We start from the raw sequence: 27,867 nt of genomic DNA on the forward strand, positions 1-27,867 counted from the left end.
GTAAAAGCAGACAGGGGCTGCATACCCGGAGGGTCCTGCAACCGCACTGAGGGGGTCTGTAGGTGAGATTTGGTCCTGGGACTCTATAATCACTTAATGCAAAAAAAAGCGGTGTTACTTTAAGAAAAGTTTCAAAAAACGCGATCCGCACCGCTGCACCAGTGGTACCACAAGTCCCAGCCCTAACACAGCCTGCAGCAGGTTGAGTGAGGAATACCTACAAGGACCCCAGAAACATACCACCTAAACTATCTGGAGGCTGCAGGAACGTTCTGTGCAGAGATGAGAAACGATCTGACACAGGTGCAGAAAAAAACCTGGGTCATGCATAGGGCCACCCTAGCTTCTTCCTTGCTGTCCACGGTCGCTGAGAAAATGGCCGCCCCATGCATCCCTATGGGGAACTACCAAAACATGGCCGCCCGCCCGCCCATGCATTCCAATGAGAAGCCTTTACATTGATGAAGGGCCGAAATGTACAGCAAAATAGTGGCCCCCAGGGCGCGCTATGCGGTCTCCAGGACCCCAAGGGGGATCAGACAGTGGCATCAGGGGGGGGGGGGGTAACCTCCAGGACAGAACTCTCTCCTCTACCCCCCCCCCCCCGGCAGAACGGCCCCAATACAATCGCCCCCCAGAGGTAGGAAACTGCTTGTGGGGGGAGGGACAGACCTAAGGGGGCCTGGTATCACCGAGTGGCCAGGGGAACCGAGGGATGCCTGAGGGTCTGATTTTCCCAGGGAGGGGGCCCACGTCCACCCCGAGACCGCCAGAGAAATGGGGGGGGGACACTTCCTCACCATACTATGGCATCAGATGGGTGCCACTCCAAACCGACTACCTCTCCATCCAGGGTGGAGGTGCTGATGGCCAGGGGGTAAGCTGCGACTCAGGGTTTCTCAGGTCGTGTGCGTCCTGGCGAGGTGTGTCACTCGCGGGCCATCCCCCGTCCATCCGGGCTCTGTCGTGGCAAGGCCTAGTGCTGGACATTAACCTGCTCATGCCCGCTGGCCAGGCTGGGAGACCTTAAGGATCTAGTACAGTGGTTCTCAACTCCTGTCCTCAGGACCCACTAACAGGCCAGGTTTAAAAGATAACTGAAATAGATCACAGGTGATATAATTTGATGCTCAGTAATTGCAGTATTCTGATCTGCATCTCCCCAAGGTAATAGTTAAATCTGGCCTGTTAGTGGGTCCCGAGGACAGGAGTTTGAGAACCACTGATCTAGTATATCCAGTCCGAAACCCAGCCGGCTGTTGCTTGCTGTTCTCTCAGGAACACTAACTAAAAAATAAAGTCTTACAAAAGGTTCCCAGAAAAAAAAAACAACATCTAAGACCGAAGTCCCAGCAGGGAACTAGGTCCTACTCCTAAACTAGGCAGAAACAAACTGAAGTCTATAGCAGAGTGTGAGTGTATGCCTGCAGGGACTGCCCCATAGGCGTGGTAAAGCTTTTCTGCCTAGTGTCCTGCTCCTGTAGGGGGCAGCATAACTCAATGTTCAAGAAGAATATGGAGCTGCGTCTGTCAATGAACAATAGAGAGATGGATTTTACAGTAAGCCAAAAATCCCATTTTCTCTTTCGTTCATTGATGGACATAGCTCTCCAGTATTCAGAACCATAGGGACATCCAAGCAGTGCCAGACATGAGGGGTGGGATACCAAAAAATCCCAAGGCTAAAACACAAAATAGAACTGGCTCTCAACCTGAATACACCCCCAAAGAAGGAAAAAAAAAACTCTCTAAAAACAGCAGCCTGCAAAACCTTGCGGCCAAAAGGAAGCATCCGCAGATGCCAACACATCCATTTTGTAAAAGTTAGTGAAAGTGTGCATCGACGACCAAGTGGCCGCCTTCCAAACCTGCGCCACTGACGCCTGATGACGGAAGGTCCAAGAAGCACTAAGCGCCCGAGTAAAGTGTGCCGTTACAAGGAAAGGAGGAACCTGAACCTTGACAGAATAGGCCTGAGTCGCTGTCTGATCTATATGGAAATGGTCACAAAAGAAGAAGTGGACAGCAATTTTCACGGCCCATCCGTGTATCAAAAAACAGTGAGTCTGACCTCCAAAAAGGCATGCAAAGCAAATTCCTTAGGATGTTTGGGCCTGGGACACAGGGAAAGCAACACAATGTCTTAATTCAAATGGAAAATCAGAGACTACCTTAGAAAGGAAAGACGGACAAGGGCGAAGAATCACCTTATCTTCGTGCACCACCAAATAGGGGGTACAACAAGATAACGCTGTCAGCTCAGACACCCTGCAAGCAGAAGTGATAGCCACCAAAAAGGCCATTTTCTGGGACAGTGCAAGCAGGGGAATCTCCCGAATATTTTCAAAGGGAGGCTTCTGTAGAACTGAAAGCACCAAGTTTAGATCCCAAGGCGGAAGCCGAGACTGCACTGGTGGAGTCAAATGTCAAACCCCTTAAAAAAAAGTATGCACCAGGGAGTGAGTGGCCAGAGATCACTAAAAGAAGACCGCCATTGGCCAACACCTGGCCCTTGAAAATACTCAAAGCCAATTTCTGCTCAACACCTCATTGAAGAATAGTCAGAATCCAAGCCACCAAAGAATGAGGGTGAACGCCCAATCGTGTCACACCACAAAATGTACGCTTTCCACGTACAATGATAGATTTTCCTAGGAGGTAGACTTCCTAGCCTTCAGCAGTGTCGGAATCACCTACCCAGCCAAACTTCTATCCTTCAGCACCTGGCTTTCAAAAACCAGGCTGTCAAAGTAAGCGACTGTAAACCAGGACGGAAGATCGGCCCTTGGGAAAGTAGACGTCGGCCACCAGCGGCACAAGGTCAGCGTATCAAGACCAACAAGGCCAGTCTGGGGCCACTAGAATGACGGGAATCCCCTCGGCCTCAATCCTGCTCAAAAGCCACAGGAGAAGCTGGAGGATTAAAAGCGTAATTCAGACGATACTGGCCCCACGGGGCCACCAGAGCCTTCCAACTGGTTCAAGCCTGCCAACTGAGATAGTCCGCTTGTCAGTTTTTCACTCCTGGAATGTGTACAGCAGGGAGTGCCGGAACTAATCTTTCTGCCCACCAGAGGATGTTGGCTACTTCCAGGGCTGCCAACACACGCTTTGTTCCACCCTGGTGATTGACATTAGCCATGGCCATGGCATTATCTGCCTGGATCCGTATCGGTAGCCCCCGGAGTAGATCCATCCAGTGATCCATGCATAGCCTGATCGCCCGGAGTTCCACAACTTTGATCAACACTCCTCCAGCGTCCAACAACCCTGAGCGGAGCTCAGTCCCAGGACACCTCCCCACCTGGACAGACTGGCATCCGTGGTTACCACTGTCCAATACATTTGCACTGCCGAAGAGCGAAGCCACCAGACCAGAGACCACCTGGTTTCCTGGCTCAGCCAGATCTGATTGTTCAGAGACTTCAGACACAATTTTACCAGGATCACCTTTTTGTGCAAACCGAACCGCCTCGAAGGTAAGATACCATCAGGTCCAGCACCCGCATGCAAGTCCGGAAGGAGGACCATCTGCTGGACAGCAGGAGATGAATTGCAGCATGTAACTTTTAGAGTTTGTCCAGAGGAAGGAGGAAGGAACACTTTGGTTAGAGCGGAATCCAGAGACAGACCCAGATAATCTGATTTGTCAAAGCAGACTTCTGGCAATTTAGAAGCCAACCGAGCGCCTTTAGAGTCTGTATAGTAATCTCTACATCAGTCATCAAGGCAGCAAAGAGAGCTCACAAGAGGAGGTTGTCCAGGATAGCCCAGTACCGCAATCCCCTGTTGACGCAGCAACGCCAGAAATGGGGCCAACACTATTGTGAAGACCCGAGGAGTGGAGGCGAGATCAAAAGGTTAACGCCACTAACTGATAATGCTCTTCTCCTACAGCAAAAATGGAAGAAGCACTGGTATCTGGAACATACTGGAATGTGCAGGTAAGCAGGTCTTGCACCGCCCCAAGGAGAGCTTGGAAATCGGTCTGGGAACATACGCACATTGGAAGAGAAGAACCTTTCCGGAGGGCAAGAACTAAATTTTTCTATCTTGTAACCGGACAGTATCACTTCATGGACCCACTTGTCGTTTACCAAGGGGGGTCCAGGGGTCCGGAAACCAGCAAAGATGTCCCCCCCAACTCCATGCATGAGTGAGGGCGCAGCTTCATGCTGAAGGAGCCTCGTCCATGGGTCTAGAGAATCCTGCTCTCGGCTTGCCAGACCAGCACCACTTGGAACCTCCTGAGGAGGACTTGAAAGGTTTTCAGGCAAGCACCACTGCCGAAACACACAGCCTAGAAATCAGAGGAGTCGTGTCCAAAGAGGCATCGCAGACAAACTGCAACCCCTGGATCACCTGGTCCGCCAATTAGGCAAAAGGCAGAGGGAAGCTGCTCACCCTCTAAGTCACGATGGAAGAATTTAGCCCACTCAGAGTTTGCAACACCAAGGCAATGGTCAGGACTGGCCCAAGTGCCGAACCAGCAAAAGTGAACATATTGCGGGCCCGGTCTTATGCGACCTAACGAGGAGTTTAACTCGCAGGTCAGCCCCTGTCCAGTGGGGCTATGTAGTAGCTGACCTAGCGCAGACCTGTGGTCTGCAGGCGCTCGCTGCCCAGACTGGGGGGACCATTGGTTCTAGATTATACAGCCCGTCGCCCGGCAGTTGACTGTGGATCCCATAGGAAAAAAAACAGAAGAAAAAAACAGAATTTTTGTAAAATCTTACCTGTAAAATTCCTTTCTCTGAGTCCTCTCAGTCAATAACTTTCTGCTTCCTGCATTTCCAACTCAGTTTCAGTAGCATAGCAGTAGAGTACATAAACAAACCCCAAAAGAGGGGCGGGGGCGGCGACTGTCGGAGGACTCAGAGAAAGGAATTTTACAGGTAAGATTTTACAAAAATTCAGTTTTCTCTTACGTCCTCCGACAGTTGCCGCCTCTTCATATTCGTCACTAATGGGGACGTCCCATAGCAGTGTAGACATGAGGGGTGGGAAAAAAGCAGCCGCGCCTAAAGCAACGCAGTACCCACATCAGAGAAAGGAACCATACCAAAGTAAGAGAACCAACTGGGCGACAGGAAAACGTGCTTAACAGGAGCAACAACCCAGGAAAGACAAGTAACCTAGGGGTAAAAAACACCCCAACAGCCAAGGACCCAAACAAGGGACCCTAAGGCACCGCCGCACTAAGAACTTTACGGCCAAAGGAAGCATCTGCCGATGCCTGAACATCCACTTTGTAAAATTTAGAAAAGGTGTGAACGGACGACCAAGTCGCCGCCTTACACACCTGGGCCACAGAAGCCTGATGACGATAGGCCCAAGACGTACTCAGAGACCTGGTAGAGAGTGCGCCTTCACAGGAAAAGGAGGAACCTTCCCCTTCAAAGCATAGGCTTGCACAATCGTCTGTCTGATCCATTTGGCGATGGTCGCAGCCGACGCCGCCATGCCCTTCCGAGGTCCCTCAGGAAGGACAAAGAGAGAATCCGACTTGCGAAAGGACTTAGTTGATGACAGGTAAACCCTGATCGCCCTAACATCATCCAAGGAATGCAAAGCCACCTCCTTCGGATGCTTAGGCTTCGCGCAAAGCGAAGGCAGAACAATATCCTCATTGAGATGAAATTCCGAGATCCTCTTCGGAAGAAAAGACGGGTTAGGTCGCAAGACCACCTTATCCAAGTGAATCACCAAATACGGAGAGTTGCAGGACAAGGCCGCCAGCTCCGACACCCTGCGAGCCGAAGTGATCGCCACCAAGAAGGCAACCTACTTGGACAACAGAGACAACGAGATCTCCCTGATATTTTGAAAAGGAGCATGTTGCAACACAGACAGAACAAGGTTCAAATCCCATGGAGGCAAAGGCTCCCTCCTAGGAGGGACCAAATGTCGCAACCCTTGAACAAAGGTGCTAACCAAAGAGTTAGACGCCACAGGGCGTTAAAAGAGAACGGCCAGCGCAGAAATCTGACCCTTAATCGTGGCCAACGCCAAACGCTGCTCCACGCCCGTTTGAAGGAAAGCCAACACTCTCGACACCGAGTACGAGCGAGGGGAATACCCCCTGGACTCACACCAGGCAAAGTAAGCCTTCCAAGTACGGTAGTAAATCTTCCCCGAAGAGGCCTTCCTAGCCTTGATTAAAGTGGGAATGACCTCAGGGGAAAGACCCCTATCCTTCAGGACCTGGCTTTCAACAGCCAGGCCGTTAAAGCCAGCGATTGTAAAGCAGGATGGAATATCGGTCCTTGAGACAGGAGATCTTCTCGAAGTGGCAGACGCCACGGAGCGTCGACCGCCAGATTCACGAGGTCTGCGTACCAAGACCGGCGAGGCCAGTCCGGTGCCACCAGAATCACTGTGTGCGGTTCCGAGGCCAGCCTGCGAAGGAGCCTGGACAGCAGCTGAATCGGTGGAAAGGCATACATCAGGCGATACTGATGCCAGGGCGCCACTAACGCGTCTGAGGCGTCTGCCCGAGGATCGCGCGTCCTTGCCACGAACCTTTCCACCTTGTTGTTTAGACGAGACGCGAACAGGTCCACATCTGGGGACCCCCACTTCACGCACAACATCTGGAAGACATCCGGGTGAAGGGACCATTCTCCCTGGTCCAGGGTCTGGCGGCTCAAAAAATCCGCCTGCCAGTTCTCCACCCCCGGAATGTGAACTGCAGAGATCGCCGGGACGTGCGTCTCGGCCCAAGACAGAATGTCGGCTACTTCCCGAGCCGCTCGGGCACTCCTGGTGCCCCCTTGGTGGTTGATGTAGGCCACCGCTGTGGCATTGTCCGTCTGCACCCGAACTGGACGGCCCTGATGCCTGTCCGTCCAACACAGAAGACAGAGATTTATCGCTCGCAATTCCAGAATGTTGATCAGAAGGGAGGATTCCTCCTCCGACCAAGTTCCCTGGGCGGACAGAACGCCCAGAACACCACCCCAGCCCGACAGGCTGGCATCCGTGGTGATCACCGTCCACGACAAAGGACGAAAGGACTTGCCCCCCGACACCACCGGGGACTGGAGCCACCACAAAAGACCCCTTCGGGTGAGATGGCTCAACGACAGCCGCAGATCCAGAGATTGCGGACGCCCGTCCCACTTGGCCAGGACCTCCGCCTGAAGCTCCCGTGTGTGAAACTGGGCAAAGGGAATCGCCTCGAAGGCCGAAACCATCAATCCCAGACACCTCAAACACGTCCGGAGGGACGAGCACTGATTGTCCCCGAGGGACCTGACTTCGCACTGAAGTGTCCGAAGCTTGTCTTCCGGCAGGAAGACCTTCGCTTGAACGGAGTCCAGGATCATCCCCAGGTAGGGAAGACGAACCGACGGACACAACGTTGACTTTGGAAAATTTATCGTCCAACCGAATTCCTGCAGAGTCTGCATCGTGATGGACAGGTCGTTCACCAGGCCCTGACTGGTCGCGGACCGAATCAGGATATCGTCCAGATACCCCAGGACAGAAATGCCCTGGGCCCTCAACAAGGCCAGAACCGGCGCAAGCACCTTGGTGAAAACCCGCGGAGCCGAAGCGAGACCAAAGGGCAACGCCACGAATTGATAATGATCCTCCGCAATGGCAAATCGAAGGTACCTCTGGTGACCCTCGAAAATGGGGATGTGAAGGTACGCATCCTTCAAGTCAATGGAGGCCATGAATTCCCCCGGAACCAGGGCAGCCACCACCGATCGCAGGGATTCCATGCGGAACTTGCGAACCCGCACAAAGCGGTTCAGAGCTTTTAAGTCCAGAATCGGACGTACCTTGCCCTCCTTTCTGGGCACAGTGAACAGACTGGAATAGAACCCCCGAAATCTGTCCCGATGAGGCACCGGAACCACCACTCCCTGAGCCCGCAGGTCCCGCACCGCCAGGTGCAGATCCTGTAAGCGCTCAGGAGTCAGCTGAAGGTTTGAGGGGAAAAATCTGCCCGCCGGCCGAGAAAGAAACTTGATCTTGTATCCAGATCGAACGATTTCCTGAACCCACCTGTCCTGAATGCGGTCCAGCCAGGGTTGAAGAAAACCGAGCAAACGTCCCCCCACCCCAGAACCGGGTGAGGGCGTCCCTTCAGGCCGCATTGTTATGGGCAGCGGGCCCGGACTGGCCGGACTTCTGCTTACCCGTCCACGGCTTCTTCTGGGAGCCTTGGCCCTTGAAGGGCTTACCCTTATAGTGCGACCGAAAGGCACGAAAGGACCCCTGAGAGGGCCTAAACGAGGCATTCTTCTTACCACGAACAAACTTATGCTTGTGAGATTGGGGCAAGAGAGTGCTCTTACCCCCAGAAATACCCTTTATCAGAGTATCCAAAGATTCGCCAAAAAGGCGAGATCCCGCGTAGGGCAAATTAGCCAAAGTCTTGCGGGAAGATTGGTCAACCGACCATTTCAGCCATATCAGGCGACGGTTCAAGACCGCCACACTAGAAAGACGCGCAGCCAAAAGGGACTAAATCCAAGTCCGCATCACACAAATACATGACACCCTGATGAATCTGATCCACCATAGCCAAAGTTGTCGGCGGGACAGAGTTAGCCACCAGAGTGCGCCTGAGCACCTGCGTCCAATCTGCAATAGCCTGGGCTGCCATAATGGAAGCAAAAATAGGCTTCAGCATAGAGCCAGCAACCGTATAGGCATGACGGGCCAGAGATTCCAATCTCCTGTCCGTCGGGTCCCGGAACACCGGGGTATCCTCAGCAGGGATCGCAGTTGATTTATTCAAAATCGCCACAGCGTGATCCACCTGAGGCGGCACACACCAACGCTCATCAGTAGCTGGTGTAAAGGGATAACGCAGCTTGAACCTACTTGGCACAGCAAAAGGCTTTTTTAAATTGCGCCATTGCTCATCAACAGCGCGCTGAAATTCCGTAGAGCAAGGAAAAACCTGCGATGTTTTGCGTTTCCTTTGCGTCCCATAAGAGGACATCAAAACAGGAGGACATGGTTCATCCTGCAAATGCAGCGTTTGCTTGATAGAAGCAACCAACTCATCCATGAGTGCAAGCTCTTCAGACGAGCCAGGGGGAGAATTATCAACCCCTTCCACCTCAGCCTCCCCGTCAGACCCCACAAGGTCTAGGGATGAGTGAGACCCTGAGAAGGGCACTCCAGCCATAGCAGCCCCATCGCCCTCTGAATCAGAGGAAATAGACACCCTGGGCCGTTTTGTGGATCCATCAGCCACCAGCATCTGCACTTGAGCAGCTAAGTTTGCCACAATAGTGGCCAGATCAGCCCCCCTCGGGGGAAGCAGCAGCCCCTTGGCCCCCCACCAAGGTGGGAGGAAACTTGCAATCCTGAGAATCCATGCCCCAGTAGTGTTAGGAAAAAAGGAGTACTGCCTCTTTAAGATCGCGGCGAGCGTAGCCCACCGCACCCACTGAATACACCGACCCCCACAGGGACAAGAAACTGGGCAAGGAATACAGGAAAAAAGGGAAGATAAAAACCTGGAGAGATCACACAGGCTGCTGCACCGATCGCTGTCCCAGAGCAAAAGGAAGTGATGCAAGACTGACCGCCCCTATGAAGCCTATGCAAGGCTACACAAACATGGCCGCCCGGCTGAGGATTCCTTGGGCAAAGAGAACATGGCGCCGACATGTGGCCTGATCGATCAAAATGGCGGCGTTTGGCGCCAAAACACCGTGCATCACCACACAGGACCGGCCACCACGATTTTGCCTCAAAAAAATGGCGGGTCGCCGCAGCGATCGCCGCACAGCATGCCTCAAATCTGACTGCTTCATGCTGACATCCAGCAGAGCGGGAGAGCCCCCCCCCTTCACAGCCCACACACAGGCAGCAAGTCCACACAGGAACTGACAGGGAGCACAGCAGCCACACAGACATGCAGGGTCACACAGTCCCAGACTGACACCCAAATAGACAGGTCCCCACATAGAGTTACACTTACCAGTCCGGATGGCGTGGGGAGCCTGCTCCAGCGACCAAACCGCTGCACTGAGGACAGGGAGTGTCGCAAGCATGACGCAGTGGAACTGCGGTGCGAAACCGCAATGGCGTCCAGTGAGGTAGCCACCTCACCGATAGCATCCCTGCAGCGAACAGGGATGGGTCGTTCAATGTGCCAGGGCAAAACCTAAGCTGAACGCTCGATGGCAGGCTGGGAAGCCCCTGGCCCTGAGCCCTGGGATCCAGGGTGGCCAGACTGAGACCCAGCTCCGCACGATCATCTTCATCAGAAGAAGCTAACTAACGCTGAAAATAAACAGCTAAGTAAAAGAAAGAGAAAAAAACTCCAAATAAAATCAAAAAGAGAAAAGAAGCTGAGACTAAGAGCCCCAGCACAGGAACAGCCCAACCTACTCCTGAGCTAGGCATTAGAAACTGAGTTGGAAATGCAGGAAGCAGGGAGGTATTGACTGAGGGGACCACCCCCTGGGGGTGGGATATGCTAAAAGCTTTGATATTAATATATTCTGTTGCCTAGCTACTCCTACGGAGCAAAGGTCAATAACCCCATTAGTGACGAATATGAAGAGGCAGCGACTGTCGGAGGACGTAAGAGAAAAGCCATTTAAAAAGAAAGATTGCCAGGACCAGAGATCCCAGCAGGGAACTAGGTCCTTACTCCTTACTAGGCAGAAAAAAACTGAAGGCCTATAGCAGAGAGGGGGAGTATACCACCTAGAACTGCCCATAGGCACAGCAAAGTCTTTTTTTCTGCCTAGTGTCTTACTCGTGTAGGGAAAACATAACCCAATGGTTCAGAATCCTGGAGAGGTGTGTCCATCAATGAATGAAAGAGAAAAAAAGCTCATGTACTTTTTTGAGCATAGGGTTACTGAGCATACAAGAGACAATTAGAAAGAACATGGACTGACAACATCACTTGTAGGGCTTCTGTACACTTGTGTATGGGGGGGGGGGGGGGGGGGCTAAGGCACATTTTTTTTTCTATCACCACCCAACCCCCTCCTTAAGCTGTGGACAGGGTTGTACGCATGCTGCAGATATGATGCTTTGCAGTTGTAGCAGAAATTAAACCCCCAGTTTTGTTTAGTGGGCACTACCCTGGCTGAATACAATTCATTCAAGTGACTACAATGCATTGGTTTTGCACAGAGCAGCCCTGATCCTCCTCTTATTGGGTCCTCTGCTGGCACTCCTGGCCCCTCCCCCCTGCCCCCAAAGCAAGTCACTTGCTATTGGGGCATTCATGTTTCCCCTCTCCCAAGATGCCCCCTGTATGTACATTGACACAGAGGATGGCTCGACCCCGCTCCTCCCTCTCTTCACTGGCCGTGATTGACAACAGCAGGAGCCAATGGCTCTCGCCTCTCTGTCCAGTGTGTGTGGAGAGAGGGAGCTTCTGCTCTTCTGCACGTCCCTGAAATCGAGACATAGCTCAGGTAAGTATTTAGGTGGGTTAGAGAGGAGCTGCATGCAGAAGTTTTTTTTTTTTTACCTTAATGCATAGAATAGATTAAGGCTTCATTCACACTTGTGCGACTTGTCATGCAACTTTGGACATCAAAGTTGAATAAAAAGTCCTTCACCAGGTTTTCATATATGTGTAACAAAGTTGCAGCGACTTCAAAAGTATTTCTTGCACTACTTTGGTCTGACTTTCATAAAACTTTTGAGGGTTAACATTGAAGTCCAGGTGCCTCAAGTTGCATAAAAGTCATACCTGAATTTTATACAATGCAACAGTTGTCCATTATCACTGGTCAAAGCCAAAGTCCTATTCAAGTTGCATCAAATGGCGCTTTTTCACTGCATGGTACGGATCGGTTTGGCGCTTTCCCACTGCATGGTATGAGTTAGAACGGTTCGGTACGGTTTGGTACAGTGGCGCTTTTCCACTACATGGTACGGCGTCGGTACGGCTCGGTTAAACAGTACCACCTCGGTTGGGGTTCCAAGCAGGCCGTACCGATACCATATCCCACAATCCTTTGCATGCAGCATTGATTGTTTGTCACTACTAGCCACTGATTGGTCAGAGAATCGTTGTAATCCCACCCACTTACTACTTAGTACTACTTTAGTGGAAAAGCAAACCAGGCTGAGTAGAGCCTATACAGTGCTGAAAGGTGCCCACTCGTACCACGCAGTGGAAAAGCAAACTGAGCCGAGCTGGGCCAAGCAGTGCCGAGTGGGGCCGAGCCGGTACTTGCAGTGAAAAAGTGCCTAAAGTTGTGCTCCATAGTCAGTGCAAGCTTGGAGTCGTACAAGTGTGAATGGAGCCTGAAACCACTTCAGTCAAAACAGCTTTCTTACAATACAGTAACTGTGGTTTGTTATGTTTTATGGTTTCTTTTTTTTCCGCCCTCTCTTTCCTTCTCTTCCTAACTTTTTTCCTAGGAGGGGGTTAGGATGGTAACCCCCCTCCCCTCTTTGACCTCACCCTTACTGGTTTTCCCACTATGTCCCATCTCCATCTTTACCTCTCCCCCCCACTGCCAACTTCCCCCCCACATTCTCCTCAATACCGCCTTTGCTTGATGGGCTACCCACATTCCTCTTTTTCTGGTCAGATGGGGTTATTTCCCCATCCTGTTTGTATTACCCTGAAGATATCTGTTGACTACTTTGTATAGTTCTTTGGGAAGGTCTGTATTCTTTTCCTCCTTTTGCTATAAATGTGAAAATAAAAAAAATCTGACAGCTTTCCTCCCGATATTATGTGAATACAATAACTCATAGCTATCCTTCAGCTGAGTAATGCATAAAAGTATATTTAAAAAAAAAAAAAAAAAAAAAAAAAAAAGGAAGAAGGACAAGTACAGAAATCGGCTCTCCTAGTATGATCATACAGTATATTCCTAGAAAGGAAGAGTCGTTGAGACATTTAGTTTGTTTACAAAATCGGTTCCATAAAAGGCTGGGAGTGTGGCCAACTATTGCATAAAATAACCTTTTGCAGACACTGCTGTCTATTTGTGCAGCAGGGACAACATAAAGCAATATTTTTTTTTCCACGCCCATTCCCACACTGCAAATGCATGCACCACAGCAATCACAAATTATAAAAAGAGGATTATACTTACTGTGAAGTCCAAAATCTCCATCATCTATGCAAGTTTCATCATCTGCAGATATTATAGAAGAGCAAAGAAAAACTATTTAGACATTGAAAAAATAAAAGGCAATTTACAGATACAGACATAAAGCTCCAGGCAATACCATGGAGGTTACCCAATCCGCAGCCCCCCTTGTCCCACCATACTGCTGTCTCCAAGGTTTGGGCAGACTAATCTGGCCTATGCCAGTACAATATTGCTCAAGGGGTCCCCAGCGAGAATTTGTTTTGCTGCACAAGGGGAAGATGAAGCAAAGCTGTTATTTGGAAATTGTTTATTTAAAGCTGAATTAGGATCTGCTTATTTTGCCTTACATGGTTTCTTTCCTCCTCCTCCTCCACAACATGCTAATGACATTTTAAATGAAGAACTTCCATTTTCATCACATACATTTTTGAAGACCCAGTGACATGACTGGGTCTCTTTGCTTCTCTATACAATGCAGGCAGTTATGGCTGGCAGGAGGGGCCAACAAGGTTCTGTACATAGTAGTATCCTGTGATGTTTTCAGGAAGCCATCAGGAGCCCTTGGCCCTGATGCAAGCAGTGGGCTTTCTCTTGGGAGTAGTCATGTAAATACCAAAATGCCTTGATGGGTGGATATTATTCTGGAGGAGTGGCTGTTTCAAGGTAAGCAACATTTGCAGTGGGTATAGAAAATAATCACCCCCTTTAAAATAAACACATTTTGTTGCTTTGCAGCCTGAAACGAGGACTGATGTGGTTTTTGTTTTATCCAGCTGTATTTACTCCATTATAGCCATGACAGGAGAAAAAAAAAATTCAAAGACTGAATCAATGAGTTGGAAAAAGGATCACCCCCCCCCCCAAAAAAAAAAACAACTCAAATCAGGTGTAGCTAATCACCTTTTAAAAACGGCACGCAAAGCCATTTGACTTTCATCTGTGATCATTTTGATTAGCTCAGCTTGAAAAACAAAAACAAAAAAGCTTTTCTGGAGCATTTCAGTCCCCGAGTCCCCATTCACACTAGCGCGACTTGTCAGGCGACTTGGTCGACTGACAAGTCGCGGTGGGTCGCCGGCCATTGATTAGCACAGGACCCGTTCTAATAGGAGCGACACAAGTCGCTCCTACTTAGAAAAAGGGTCCTGTACTACTTTGAGGCGACCTGGAGGCGACTTGCATTGACTTCAATGATATGAAGTCCGTGCATGTCGCGCCGAGGTCGCGGTGCACTGCGACCTCGGCGCGACATGCACGGACTTCATATCATTGTTGTCGCCCCAGCAAGTCGCGTCGACCATGTCTGAACGGGGTCTGTTAGTGCAACTGAAGCAAAACATGAACTATGGGTGGGTGGCAAGGCACAGTCAAAGGATCTTCGGGATAAAGATGTAGACAGGCACAAGTCAGGCGATCGATACAAAGGCTTTATCAATGCCTAGAAGCATACTAATGTCTATTAAAAGGTGGAAGGTATTTAATACAACACAGACCCTCTCTGGATCAGGACGTTGCTTCAAACTGGATGAAAGAGCCAGGAGGAAACTGGTTAGAAAGGCTAGCAAGAGGCCTACAGCAACTCATAAAGAAGTTGCAGGAATTTATGACAAAGAGTGTTAATTGTATGCATGTGACAACAATATCACAAATTCTCCACAATTGTGGCTTGTATGGGAGGGTTGCAAAGAAAAAAAGCCACTCCTCAAGAATGGCTGCATGCAGTCACCACTGAGCGTCCCCAAAAACGCACCTTGAAGGTTGTGAGACCACATGGAAAAAAGGTGTTAAGGTCAGGTCAGAAGAGACTAAAATGTAATTTGGCCTCAACACCAAACTACCGTATTTATCGGCGTCTAACACGCCCTTTTTTCCCCTGAAAATATAGTGCAAACAGTGGGTGGGGGTGGATCGGTCTGCCCGCCTCTCCTGGCCCTGGGACAGCCCTGCCAGCGTACTCTTAAGATAAGAAAAAAAATCACTGCCAGCCCTTTTTATAGATCCTTACTACATTATATCACTGTCATTGAAAAACGCTGCCTCTAAATACCTTGTTAGCTTCGTTCTTGCTGGCTGCTCTCCTCCTCCTCCTCCGAGTGTAGCTTCAGATTGGTGGAGGAGAGCGATCACATGACCGGCCATTAAACGTCAGAGAAGAGCAGTCACATGACCGCCCATGAAAGAACGGAGCTACTAAGGTATTTAGAGGCATTGGTTTACAATAACAGTGACACATTGTAGGAAGTATCTATGGAAAGGGGCTGGCAGTGATTTTGTTTTTACTTTAGAGTACGCTGTTAGGGCTGTCCCAGGAGACTGGGGGTCTCCTGGTAGTGCAGGGGGGCTGTGTAATGTAAAGGGGGCTTTGTAATAAAAGGGGGTATGTAGTGTGCATGGGGGAAACTGTGCAATGTATAGGGGGGCTGTTTAATGAAAGGGGCAGTGTACTGTTATTTTTAAATATTTCATTTTTTTTTTCCTAAAACTTCCCTCTTAGGGCTCTTTCACCCGGGCGATTAGTTTTTTGCCTCCGCTCTGGTCCTTTTTTTTTTTTTCACGGAGCAGATGACACTTGTGTCATCCGCTCCGTATGTCCGCATATCATCCCATCCGTTTGCGGATGATATACGGACATAATGTAAGTCTATGGGCATTGCGGATGTCAGCGGATGACACCGCTGACATCCGATTTTCCTTCCTTTACGTTTTTTGAACGGAGGAAAAATAGGGTTCTGTTCCGTTCCAAAAAACGGAACAGACCTGAAAGGACGAAAATCGGATGTCAGCGGATGGTATTCCGCTGACATCCGCAATATGCCATTGACTTACATTATGTCCGCAAATCATCCGCAAAAAAATAGGATGATTTGCGGACATACAGAGTGCCCGTGTGAAAGGGCCCTTAAAGTGAAGGTGCGTGTCATACGCGTGTGCGTGTTATACGCCAATAAATACGGTATATTTCTGGCTCAACATCCAAATAACACCATTTCTACAGTAAAGCATGGAGGTAGTAATATCCTGTTATGGGGGCAGTAATATCCTGTTGGGGGGGGGGGGGGATGTTTCTCTGCAAGAACTGGAGCACTTGTCAGGAGAGAAGAAAAATGGATGGGGCAAAATACTAATTCAACTCTTGAGAAAAATCTGCTGCCCTCTGCCAGAAAGTCGTCAATGGGAAGGTGGTTTACCTTCCAACATAACAGAGATCGAAAGCACACAGCAAAAATGAGCACACAGTGGTTGAAGGAGAAAAAGGCGATTGTCCTTGGATGGCCTAGTCAGAGCCCAGACTCAAATCCCACTGAAAATCTGTGGAATGTCTTGAAGACTGCAGTCCACAAATGGTCACCATCAAATTTAACTGCAAAAATGCTCAATTTCAAAGAGTGGACAAATATAGTCTAGACTGGCAAAGTTAGTAGAGACAAATCCCAACAGACTAAAGGCTGGAATTAAAAGCAAAAGGTGGTGCAACAAAATACTGACACAAGGGGAAGATCCTTTTTCTTTTCTTTTTTTAATTGTATTTATTTCCTGACATGTTCATTTTATATCTTTCACTTGGATGTTATAAGTTGTATATTGAGTACATACAGCTGGATAAAAACAAAAACTGTGTCGGTCTTCATTTCAGGCTACAAAGCAACAAAATTAATATTTAAAAAAAAGGGGGGGGTGATTCTTTTCTATACCCACTGTATATGTGAAGCAGAGCCTCCATGATGGAAAGAACTGAAATGCAATGAATGAACGGAGTGGACCAGGGACACTCAGACTGGGGAGTGTCAGATGCTGGTTGTCCTACAGCCAGGGAATGAGGTGGGCTGACTTGCAGCAGCTTCTAATACACATTGTGAGAAACCGTGAAGCACTTTCAAGCAGTATTGACCCCCAAAACAAAAATATAATATATTTTTCAGCTTACCAATCATTAAGTGTCTTGGCTGCATTTGTTTTATTTTCTAGGCTTCCCCCCCCCCCCCCCGTTTTCATTTGGTGATCTGGCCAGTAACACCTCCTATAATAGAGACACACACACATACACTCTGGATGAAGGAACACAGGAGGCACATTAGAATAGCAACATGGTCAGCCTGGGGGCTGAAAGTGTGGGCTAGAATTTGTCTTCAATTTGTTAGTGTATCTAAATCTGCTATTACATCTAACGCTCTCCTTGCCCCAGACTGACAATGCTGCTGTGCCTCCTAGGCCCATTCCTCCGGAGTGGTCTCATAATATAGGAGATGAGTTACTGGCCAGATCCCCAGGTGAAAACAGAGGGGGGGGGAGCCATTGATGAGAAAACGAATGCAGCCATCACATCTAATAATTGGTAAGCTGCATTACATTTTTGCTTTTAGGTTTAATACTACTTTAATAAAGGCAAATAGATGATTGTTGAATTTGCAAGGGAATTTCCCTTCGCTTAGTTAATGAGATGACTTTGATCATCCAACCATTTACAAGGAAAAAAAAATGCATTTATTTTTCCTGCATGCAATGGGTGCTCTTTGCAAAAGACAAAAGTACAGTCTATTTGCCTTTAGCAAATCAACCCCTTTCAGTTAAACAGCCTCTCTGTCCCCCCCGGTCTGGTTCAGGGGGCACAGAACATGATCACAGATTAAAGAGAAGCCTCATGTACGCTGGACTTTTAGCCCCGATGCATGAGGTTCCGGTGTTTAGCTGCACTGGGAGGGCACAGGTGCACCGTCCAACCCCCACCACTGGCAGCCTGTCAAACTAGGAGACTGACAGCTGCTGTGGCTGGGCGGTACAGTACATTTTAACTAGCGTCCTGCATAAAAACAGCAGCCTAAAATGTATGTGTTCATTCATTAGAGACCGCATTTCAGATGAAGTCAAGCTCGGTTTGCCTTTTAATAAATTTTTTATTTCAGGATTTTATTCAAAAGAATAAAATTAGGGTGAGCATTATTGGTGCAGGTGGTTTGTGTAGGAACTCTTTATTGGTACATTAAATTCTTGTCATCTAAACAGAGGATAGATAGTTTCTCGATTTTTGTTTTATTTAAAATATGACAAAATCAAAAAAACCTGCAGTAAATAAAAAATCACCGTAATGCAACGTGTGCACAAGACTGCCAACGTGTCCTATCAGGCTTACTTTATAAAGATATTGGAAAATAAAATATGGGAGAGATTTACTAAAACTGGTGCACACAGAATCTGGAGCAGCGCTGCATAGTAACCAATCAGCTTCTAGGTTATTTTCAAAGCTTAATTGGGACGAGCTAAATTTAGAAGCGGATTGGTTACTATGCACAGCTGCACCAGTTTTAGTAAATCTCCCCCAATGGCAGGGGCCCATAAGCATCTGCTTTCCAATTCCTACGGTATGTTGGCTTGTCACACCCCTTACAAAATAATTTCTTTTAAACAAAAAAAAAAAAAAAAAAAACAAAAACACCACAACTGTTCCTGGGTGTTTTTGAGGTACAATTTACACAATGCTCCAGTATTGGAAAAAAAAAATAAGAGGAGAGAAGAGAAAAAAGGAGATAAAAAGAGAGAAAAAAAGAGAAAAAAAAAAAGAAAAAAAAAGAGAAAAAGAGAAAGAGAAAAAGAGAAAAAGAAAAAGATAAAAAGAGAGAAAGAAAGAGAAAAAGAAAAGGATAAAAAGAGAAAAAGAAAAAGAAAAAAAAGAGAAAAAGAAGATAAAAGAAAAAAAGAGAAAAAGAAGATAAAAAAAGAGAAAAAAAAAAAAAAGTAAGAGAAAGGAAAAAAAGACGGAAAAAAAAGAGGGAAAGAAAAGAGAAAGAAAAAAAGAGAAAGAGAAAAAAGAAATTACAAAATTGTGTGTATTATAATTTTATTACAAAATTGTAACACTAAAACAAATTAAGGACATTTCAAAGACAATCCCCATTTGCCATATCCAATTCATCATCACTGTCTAGATATTTAACAATTAGTGAACCAAACCACTCCAACTCTATTTTCTGTGAACTCGCCAACACATGACTTTATGATTTTATGGCTCAATGCGTTTCTTGAATATTAATCCACTTCCTCAGGAGATAGCGATAAGGTGATAAACAGATAATCTAAAACGCCATAAAAAAAAAAAAAAAAAGAAGAAGAAGAGGTTTGCCTTTCACTTGGTGTGTGGTGACGGTAGAGAAGTTTTCTGCTCTCCTCATATGGTGTTGGCCAGAACGGTCGCATGCTTGATATCGATTGGATTTTGAGAATGCCCATCTCTGGTGCCCAGAGCCGCAGTGAAATCAGAAGCAGACGTGTCGTGATATCCCGAGATGGCTGCCGGTAATCGGGCGCTCATGCACTCAAATGCCAGGATACACCAAATTTGTCATCTTGGACACCGGAGGGCATACGATTTTGAAATCTAGTTAAAAGGGGAGTGAGAGGGGCGTGGTTAACCTCCAATGCAGATGGCCGCTCTGTAGCTTGGTTCCAACAGAAGATGGCTCACCAGACAGGATTTCAGCAGCACGGGGACACAAAATCCTCCACGGACATCTCCTCACAGCCCCACTGCCCACAAGTATGTCCTCAAAAAAGAGAAAGGGCTCCTACAGGCCCGGAAAGATGACTGATTTCTTCCCCTAGCCACGGCACGTTTCCTTCCAAGATGGCGCCGGCAGCTCTCCTGGACACATGCACAGCAGATCGCCAGCTCAGCATGCAGCAATCCCTCTCAGGGGATGTATGCTCACAATGCCAGTGGAGGGACTCGTTTAGGATCTTCCTCCTCCAACCCAGCTAAGACCAAACCTAAGCTACAAAACACAGACCTGGAACAGGAGGCAAGTGCTACTGATACCGCTCTAGAGGACCCCAGGGAGTTACAAGACTACATTCTAGAATTCCCCACAATGAATAAACCAGGTCATAGACACAACTCCGAATTTGGTGGCGAGTGGGATCTGGTAAGGAGCCATTTGTATCAATTTGGGTGCATATTCTCCTGAGACTCTTGGACACATCTTCCTATCCTTGTGGAATATCTCTTTCCTGGGAACTACGTCGTCTGCTATTTCTGGTGGACTTTTATATACTGCACAAGGACTTTTTTCGCAATTATCTGCCATACATATGTATATTTTCTGTGATTAGCGCTGCACCACACTGTATTGATTATGGTTATTGGAATATGTACTATTACTTCAGGTGTTGCAGCTCCTCCTATAAGCACAGTATTTATTTTATTTCAACTATTTAATATCTCACGAACGGCATTGATGAAACAAAAATCAATCAGTTGGCGGAATGGGTCTACCCATTTTGAAAGATTAAGATTACTACATAGCATCTCTCTTAGACCAAGACGTTTGCTCCTTCATCCCCATCTTAAACATTGGTCCAAACTCGAAGGGGAGGTGATCTCACCTCATAGCCACCGCACCCTTCTGCTGAGGAGCTCGAAAATAGACGCTAATCCCATTAAAAGTCACCCAATATTAGGGGCCTCACTATCAGCGTGGCGAGAATATCCAAGATGGATATCTCTACCAATTAGGATCAGGTTCATATACCTCTTGACTCACTGAAATCCCACCAGACATTTCATTCACTAAACTGAAAGAAAAAAGGAATTATTAATATAAACTACCCAACAGAAAAGGGTAAAATACTCCCCTTCAAATCTCTGGTCAGGCAACACATGTTGGAGAGGAGAACTATTCACATACATAGGGTTATCCTATCTACTAGCATCCAATCCCCACTGCCCAATAAAGGTTCCTTCTTAGGCGTGGACATTCTGGAACTCTCCTCACCCCACATGTAAAGGCATTTCATTATTCTAGGTCTTGCTTCAAAATAAATCCACCTTTACTATAACCCCTCCAGTGCTCAAATGAGAGAAAAATTTAAACTGCTTATTCTCTGTAGAATAATGGCTGAAATCTATTAGATGTACTTTCCAGTTTTCATCCACCCCCTCTACTCGATCTACTACCCACTAATCTATTGAATTTTAAAAGGGGAGTGAAGGTTTATACCGCTGTAAAATTAAGTTAATTTAGAGAAGGCAATGTGTTTATGTATATTGGGTGGGGGTCAGGCAGGTACCCTATCCTTAGGAATTTTAAGTTTCTTCAATATAGAGGACATGCTAACAAACAAATAATAAAAGACATTTTATGCAGTAAAGTAAAAAACCTTCTGCATGAAGCTCCCCCTGCCCCAATACTTACCTGAGCCTGATCTTGATCCAGTAATGTACATGAGAGCCGAGGCTCTCTCAGCTCTCTTGCTTTTTATTGACTCAGATACAGCAGCGGGAGCCATTAGCGCCCACTGATATCAGAGCCTGTGATGAGGAAGCTGGGGCGGGGTTGAGCCCCACTTTGTGTGTCACACAGAGCAGGGCTCGGGAGCGAGCACAAGTGCCCCCATAGCAAGCGGCTTGCTAAGGGGGGAACTCATCAGGGGGGAGGTCTCATCAGCTGCCCTATTTTTGGGTCCCCTTCTTGGATCGTTTGAGTCCCGCATAGAACATCTCCCCCTGAGGAGGAGATTCAGGTACTCTCAGGCAACACGTGGATCTTGCAATACACGAGTTATTTGTATTGACTTGTGGAAATTGATATTGTATGTTGTTTTCCATGGTGTTTAGAGTATCTATTCGTTATCACCCTATCGCCTGCTCCTGAAGAAGTGATTATTCAAGAAACACGTTGAGACATAAAATCATGTAAATTGACGAGTTCACAGAAAATAAAATTGGAGTGGTTTGGTCCACTAATTGTTAAACATGTAAACCATAAGACCCGGTTCACACCGGGGCGAATCAAAGTTCCCCCGACTTTGAAGCTGCACGTGCAGCACAACTTTAATCGCGGCTTGCAAACGACTTCTCTAATAGAAGTCAATGCAAGTCGCTCCGACTTCGCTCCAAAGTAGTGCAGGAACCTTTTTCTAAGTCGGAGCGACTTGAGTTAGGGCTCTTTCACACGGGCGGTCCGATCAGATCCGCCTGTCAGTTTTTTTAGGCGGATCTTATCGGATGCCCCATTCAGCCCTATGGAGCAGCGGATGTCAGCGGTGACATGTCCGCTGACACCCGCTGCCATCCGCATCCGATCCTGTCCTGAAACCCTTTTTTCCATCCGTCCTGGGGATCGGATGGGATCAGATGAAAGCGGAAAGGCGGTCCGCTCTCATCAGATTCCCCATAGAGAGCAGCGGGGGCTGTGACTACTCCCTCTCCGCACTGCAAGCGGAGACGGAGCCGTCATCCGCCGGCTCAGCGGGAATCGCGGATCGATCCCCGCTGAGCAGCACGGATCCGCCTATGGAGGCGGACCGCGTGAAAGAGCCCTTGCTCTGATTAGAACGGTTCCATTGCACAGAATGGAGCGCTACATGTCAGGCGACTAAGTCATGGCAGTGTGAACCGGCTCTAAGGATGATGAATTAGATATAGCAAAAAGGAAGAGTCTTGGAAATTTTTAAAATTAATGTGTTTTAGTGTTACAATTTTGTAATAAAATTTCCGATTTCATACACTGGACTATTGTGTAAGTTGTGACTTAAAAACCCCACCACAAGTTTTATTTTTTAGGTTTAAAAGAAATCTGCTATACAATTTATTGTGACCAGATGAGGAAAAAGTCAATATGAGTTACTGCACTTTGCCCTGCCTTAATTAATAAGCCTTTATGTATTTTTATTCATTCGCCATGCTGTGTGTAGGAAATCTGATACAAGATCCCTTGCAGTAAATGGCCATACCTAAAGGATTTATCGATCGTGGCTGTAGATGGGTCTCCCACTTGTGAACTATGACTTGGCATGGACCGCCGGTGTTCTGCAAGTTAAAAAGTTAAAGAACTGCATTCACGTACAGAATTACACCACTTTACCCCCAAAATTTATCCTAACATGATTACATTCAGTCACCCAGTCACTGTCAGGGAAACAATGTAACCATAAATTATTAGAAAAGATTTTTCTATACCTGAAGAAAGGGACAGAGTGATCTTAGACAGAGGTTTATATTAAAAGCTGACTTTTAATATTTTTTGGACCAGCATGAACCAATGTAACTAAGCATGTGCCATACCAGTGGGATTCCTATGCAAGTTAGAAATCACTGTAGTAGGCACAGCCAAAAAGCTAAAAAAAAAAAAAAACACATGCACAAAGCTGTAACACAAAAGTAAGACACAAAGAAACCAAAACACATTTTGCACATTATAAATAAAGTAGAACTGTAGGCATTTTTTTTCTTCCCATTTGGATAGAGCGAGGAGGGTTAGAACCCCTGTCAGATTATTATAATTTTGCCATCTGTGTCTCATTGGGGAAACACCTTCACTTCGTGAGAGGAAATCCCTGAAAATTAATCATTTCAGCTCTGGAAGATTTACCCCCCCCCCCTTTCCTCAATGTTTGCGATACAGCACTACGTTACTCTGACAATTGCGTGGTCGTGCGACACTGTACACAATTAAAATTGATGTCCTTTTTCCCCCACAAATAGAGCTTTCTCTTGGTGGCATTTGATCACCTCTGCATTTTTTATTTTTTGCGATATAAACAAAAAATGACTGGCAATTTTGGAAAGAACACTGCTAGAAGACCCAAAAATCTAATTTCTTCATCAGTTTAGGCCAATACTGTATATGTTCTGCTACATATTTTTAGTGAAAAAAAAAAATCCCAATAAGCGTACATTGATTGTAAACGCTATAACTTTTGTGCAAACCAAACTATGGGATACATTTATGGAAGTTTTTTTTTTCTACTAGTAATGGCGGTGTAATGTTAAAAAACCCTACCTCGTGAGAATTCCATACCCCCGTCACTTCCTGTTTACATACATCATGGAATAGCTGAGCAGCATAGCAGTGCGCATGCCCACAGCTCCGGAAGGTAGGGAATTCTCACGGGGTAGTGTTATGCAACGTTACACCGGATCAGCTGTTACATTAAATCATCTCCGCTCCTACCCCTGTCACTTCCCCGATCTCGGCTACAAAATGTAAAAGTGGCGGGTGTATGAAAATATAAATCACGAGATCTCGACTCCGTGATTTATATTTTTTTATAGACCCGCCGCCGCTTTTACAGTAGCCGAGATCAGGGAAGTGACAGGGGTATGAGCGGAAATTATTTCATGTTGCAGCAGCAACAGCTGATGCGGTGTAACATTACAAAACACTACCAGTGAAAATTCCCTACCCTCCAGAGCTGTGAGCATGCGCAGTGGTAAGCTGCTCAGCTGTTCAATGACATAAGTGCACCGGAAGTGAAGAGGGTAGGGAATTTTCATGGGTATGGTTTTTTCCCGGAACAGCGGCAATCAGAGACTTATAGCAGGATTGGGATATTGCAGCGGAAAAATTGGACACTAACTTTTTTGGGGACCAGTGACACTAATACAGTGATCAGTGCTAAAAACATGCACCGTCACTGTACTAATGACAGTGGCAGGGAAGGGGATAACATCAGGGGCAATCAAAGGGTTAAATGTGTGCCTAGCTGGTGTTTTCTTACTGTAGGATGTGCTTTTACTATGGGAAGGCATAGATCCCTGTCCCTGCTTTGCAGGAACACAGGATCCATATCTTCCCTACTGACAGAACTGCGATCTGCCTTGTTTACATAAGCAGATTACCGTTCTGCCTGTGTCCTAAATGATCAGCGGCTGCCAATGGACATAAGAGTCCGCAGGACCCACTAATCGGCTCCAGCTGTGTAGAGTCACAGTGGAAGTGAGCCTATGGCAGCGCGTATCCGGAAATGCAGGGTCAGGTATTGGTACGTGATCCTGGGCAGCACGGCTGCCCTTTAGCAGTAAAACCGCTATAGGGCTGTCGGCAAGTGGCTAAAGCGGAGTTCCACCCAAAAGTGGAACATACGCTTATCCAATTCCACCCCCCTCCGGTGCCTGATTTGGCACCTTTCGGGAGGGTGTTAGCGGGTACCCTGTCCCCCACTTCAGTTGGGAACTCATCGCGGCGAGGTACATCAGCAGGTTTGCCCCCCTCCTCTTTACCCTGCTGCCAGGCCAGTAAGAGTGCAGTGCGCTTTGTGAACGCGCTTTAGGGAACTGGCTATGAAGCCGTAAGGCTTCACTGCTGGGTTCCCTTACTGGCAATGGCAGCAGCAGCACCTGACAGCTGATGGAAACATCGGCCAGGTTGCCGACATCATGGGATTCCTGGACAGGTAAGTGCCCCAATATTAAAAGTCAGCAGCTATAGTAGGTGCGGCTGCTGACTTTTACATTTTTAGAGGGGGGGGGGGGGTGGTGGTGGTTTGGGGGCATTCCGCTTTAAGGAAATCCTTAAAGTTCACCAGGACTATTGTCCCCATTGGAAGAGTTCCCCTCTACTACCCTACTTCCTCTTTACTTTTCTGGGGACAACCCAATGCTTGGGATTTTCTTTTACTTTCAATAATGGTAAAGAGGACAAATAGTGAATCTCTAACTGGGACGCAGACCGCAATAAAAACTGACAGGGGTTCTAATCCATCTCTCCTCTATACAAAAAAAGAAAGAAAAAATAAAAAGTGTTGCCTTTAGTTATACGTTAATCTTGAACAAGAAATGTTAAAGAACATGTTACCCCAACATTTCATATTCCTGATATGTGCCAGCTGTACCATGTACTTGTGTTATATAGTATTCTGTTCTCTTTGTATTGCTTTCTTTGTGTGAAATCCCTGGTGATCCATCCAGTCCCTGCTTTTTTTTTTTTTTATTTCAAACTGCCCATGCTAGGCATAAGAGCACACCCATCTCAGTGTGGTCAGTTTTCTGGCTGTGATGAGAGAACAGCTTGCCTGTCCTTCAATAGTCAAGACTTGTGCTGACACGCCCCCTTCACAGCCATTTGCTGGGAAGATCAGTGTACTGCTGTTTCTCCACCGCCAGCTCTCTATGCCCCTATGCAGCTCAGAACAGAGGTCATGTGGTCACTTAGAAAAAAAAAAAAAGGGAGGGAAAAAAAAAGCATTTATAATGAGATATACACACACACACACACACACACACACACACACAAATGTTCTGCCTTGCATCTCCATTTTAAACTGTATGGGTTGTTTTACAAGGTGAGGGTTCACATATGATTTAGGAACGTTACACATTCATTCAGTGACAGATGATTTGTAGACTTTCAGAAAACATCCGAAAATGCTGTCTAGACACCAGTAGTTTTATAATCATGTTTTACTAAAGTAAACAGTATAGTTACTAATAAAAGTAAATCATTTGCTAGCACAGATTAAGACAACCTGCAATATCCGCTGATTGCTATTGAAAGGTATTTGTAAATGCAGAATTTAATCTAATTTGATCTCCAGCTTTAGTTTCAGTTTAAATAGATAATTGGGGCCAAGCTGGCCCAAACAAACGACTTCCTTCACTAACATGTGCAGCCACTGGATGTGCTGTAAAAGCTGTACGTTGCGGAGGCTACATACAGTATACAGCTCTGCGTTCCGGGTACCTTTCGGTCTCATACCTGGAACAGAATGGCGTCAGTCTGAGCGGCGCTCAGCCGTTCATAGAAAGCTTTGTATTCTATCAGTAATTACAAAGCTTCCTCTGATTGGCTGAGTCAGAGCAATGGGTTCATGATGTCACAATCTCTTACTCCGCTGATCAGAGGAAGCTTTGTATTCTATCAGTAATTACAAAGCTTCCTCTGATTGGCTAAGTCAGAGCAATGGGTTCATGATGTCACAATCTCTTACTCCGCTGATCAGGGGAAGCTTTGTATTCTATCAGTAATTACAAAGCTTCCTCTGATTGGCTGAGTCAGAGCAGTGGGTTCCTGCAGAGAAAGCTTTGTATTCTATCAGTAATTACAAAGCTTCCTCTGATTGGCTGAGTGAGAGCAATGGGTTCATGATGTCACAATCTCTGACTCCGCTGATCAGAGGAAGCTTTGTATTCACCCAACGATTTAAATTCAAGATACTAACAAATAATGTACAAAGTCATCCACAACTCTGCCCCCAGCTACATCACTAACCTGGTCTCAAATTAAAACTATTTGGTTACTATTTGTTCCTCCAAAGATCTCCAGCCTTCTAGCTCCCTCGTCACCTCATCCCATTCTCGTCTCCAGGACTTCTCCAGAGCCTCTCCCATCCTCTGGAATTCTCTACCCCAATCTGTCCAACTATCTCCTACTCTGTACACTTTCAGATGATCCCTGAAAACTCATCTCTTCAGTGAAGCCTATCTGGCCCCACCTAACAACTGTGCATTTTTTTTCTCCATCAGCCCATCCCCCCACAGTTATTACCTCTTGTATCTCTAGATCCTCCCTCTTAGATTGTAAGCTCTAACGAGCAGGGCTCTCTGGTTCTTACTGTATTTAATTGTACGGTCTACCCTCATGTTGTAAAGCGCTGCGCAAATTGTTAGCGCTATATAAAGCCTGCAAAAAAATAATGGAGAAGCGCCGCTCAGACCAACACTATTTTGTTCTGGGTGTGAGACAAGGTGGTCTCCGGTCACACCCAGAACACAGTGCTGTATACAGCCTCATCTACATATAGCACACCCAGAACGCAGTGCTGTATACTGTATACAGCCTCATCTACATATAGCACACCCAGAACGCAGTGCTGTATACTGTATACAGCCTCATCTACATATAGCACACCCAAAACACAGTGCTGCATACTGTATACAGCCTCATCTACATATAGCTTACAGTGGGTACGGAAAGTATTTAGACCCCCTTAAATTTTTCACTCTTTGTTATATTGCAGCCATTTGCTAAAATCATTTAAGTTCATTCTTCTTCCTCATGAATGTACACATAGCACCCCATACTGACAGAAAAACACAGAATTG

At 46.9% G+C, this 27,867-nt stretch overlaps 1 protein-coding gene across 1 annotated transcript in view; it reads right to left on the reverse strand.

Annotated features, from left to right (window-relative positions):
• GPCPD1 (glycerophosphocholine phosphodiesterase 1) overlaps window positions 1-27,867 on the reverse strand; it is a 168,676-nt gene that overhangs the window by 107,827 nt on the left and 32,982 nt on the right. Inside the window, exons 5-6 of the mRNA XM_082251241.1 lie at window positions 22,779-22,854; window positions 13,056-13,097 (exon numbers count right to left, since the gene is read on the reverse strand). Coding sequence (XP_082107367.1) covers window positions 13,056-13,097; window positions 22,779-22,854 — 118 coding nt within the window. The remainder of the gene's footprint in view (window positions 1-13,055; window positions 13,098-22,778; window positions 22,855-27,867) is intronic.

This window comes from Pelophylax lessonae (assembly GCF_965119305.1).
Source record: "Pelophylax lessonae genome assembly, chromosome: 3".
NCBI classification, from domain to species: domain Eukaryota; kingdom Metazoa; phylum Chordata; class Amphibia; order Anura; family Ranidae; genus Pelophylax; species Pelophylax lessonae.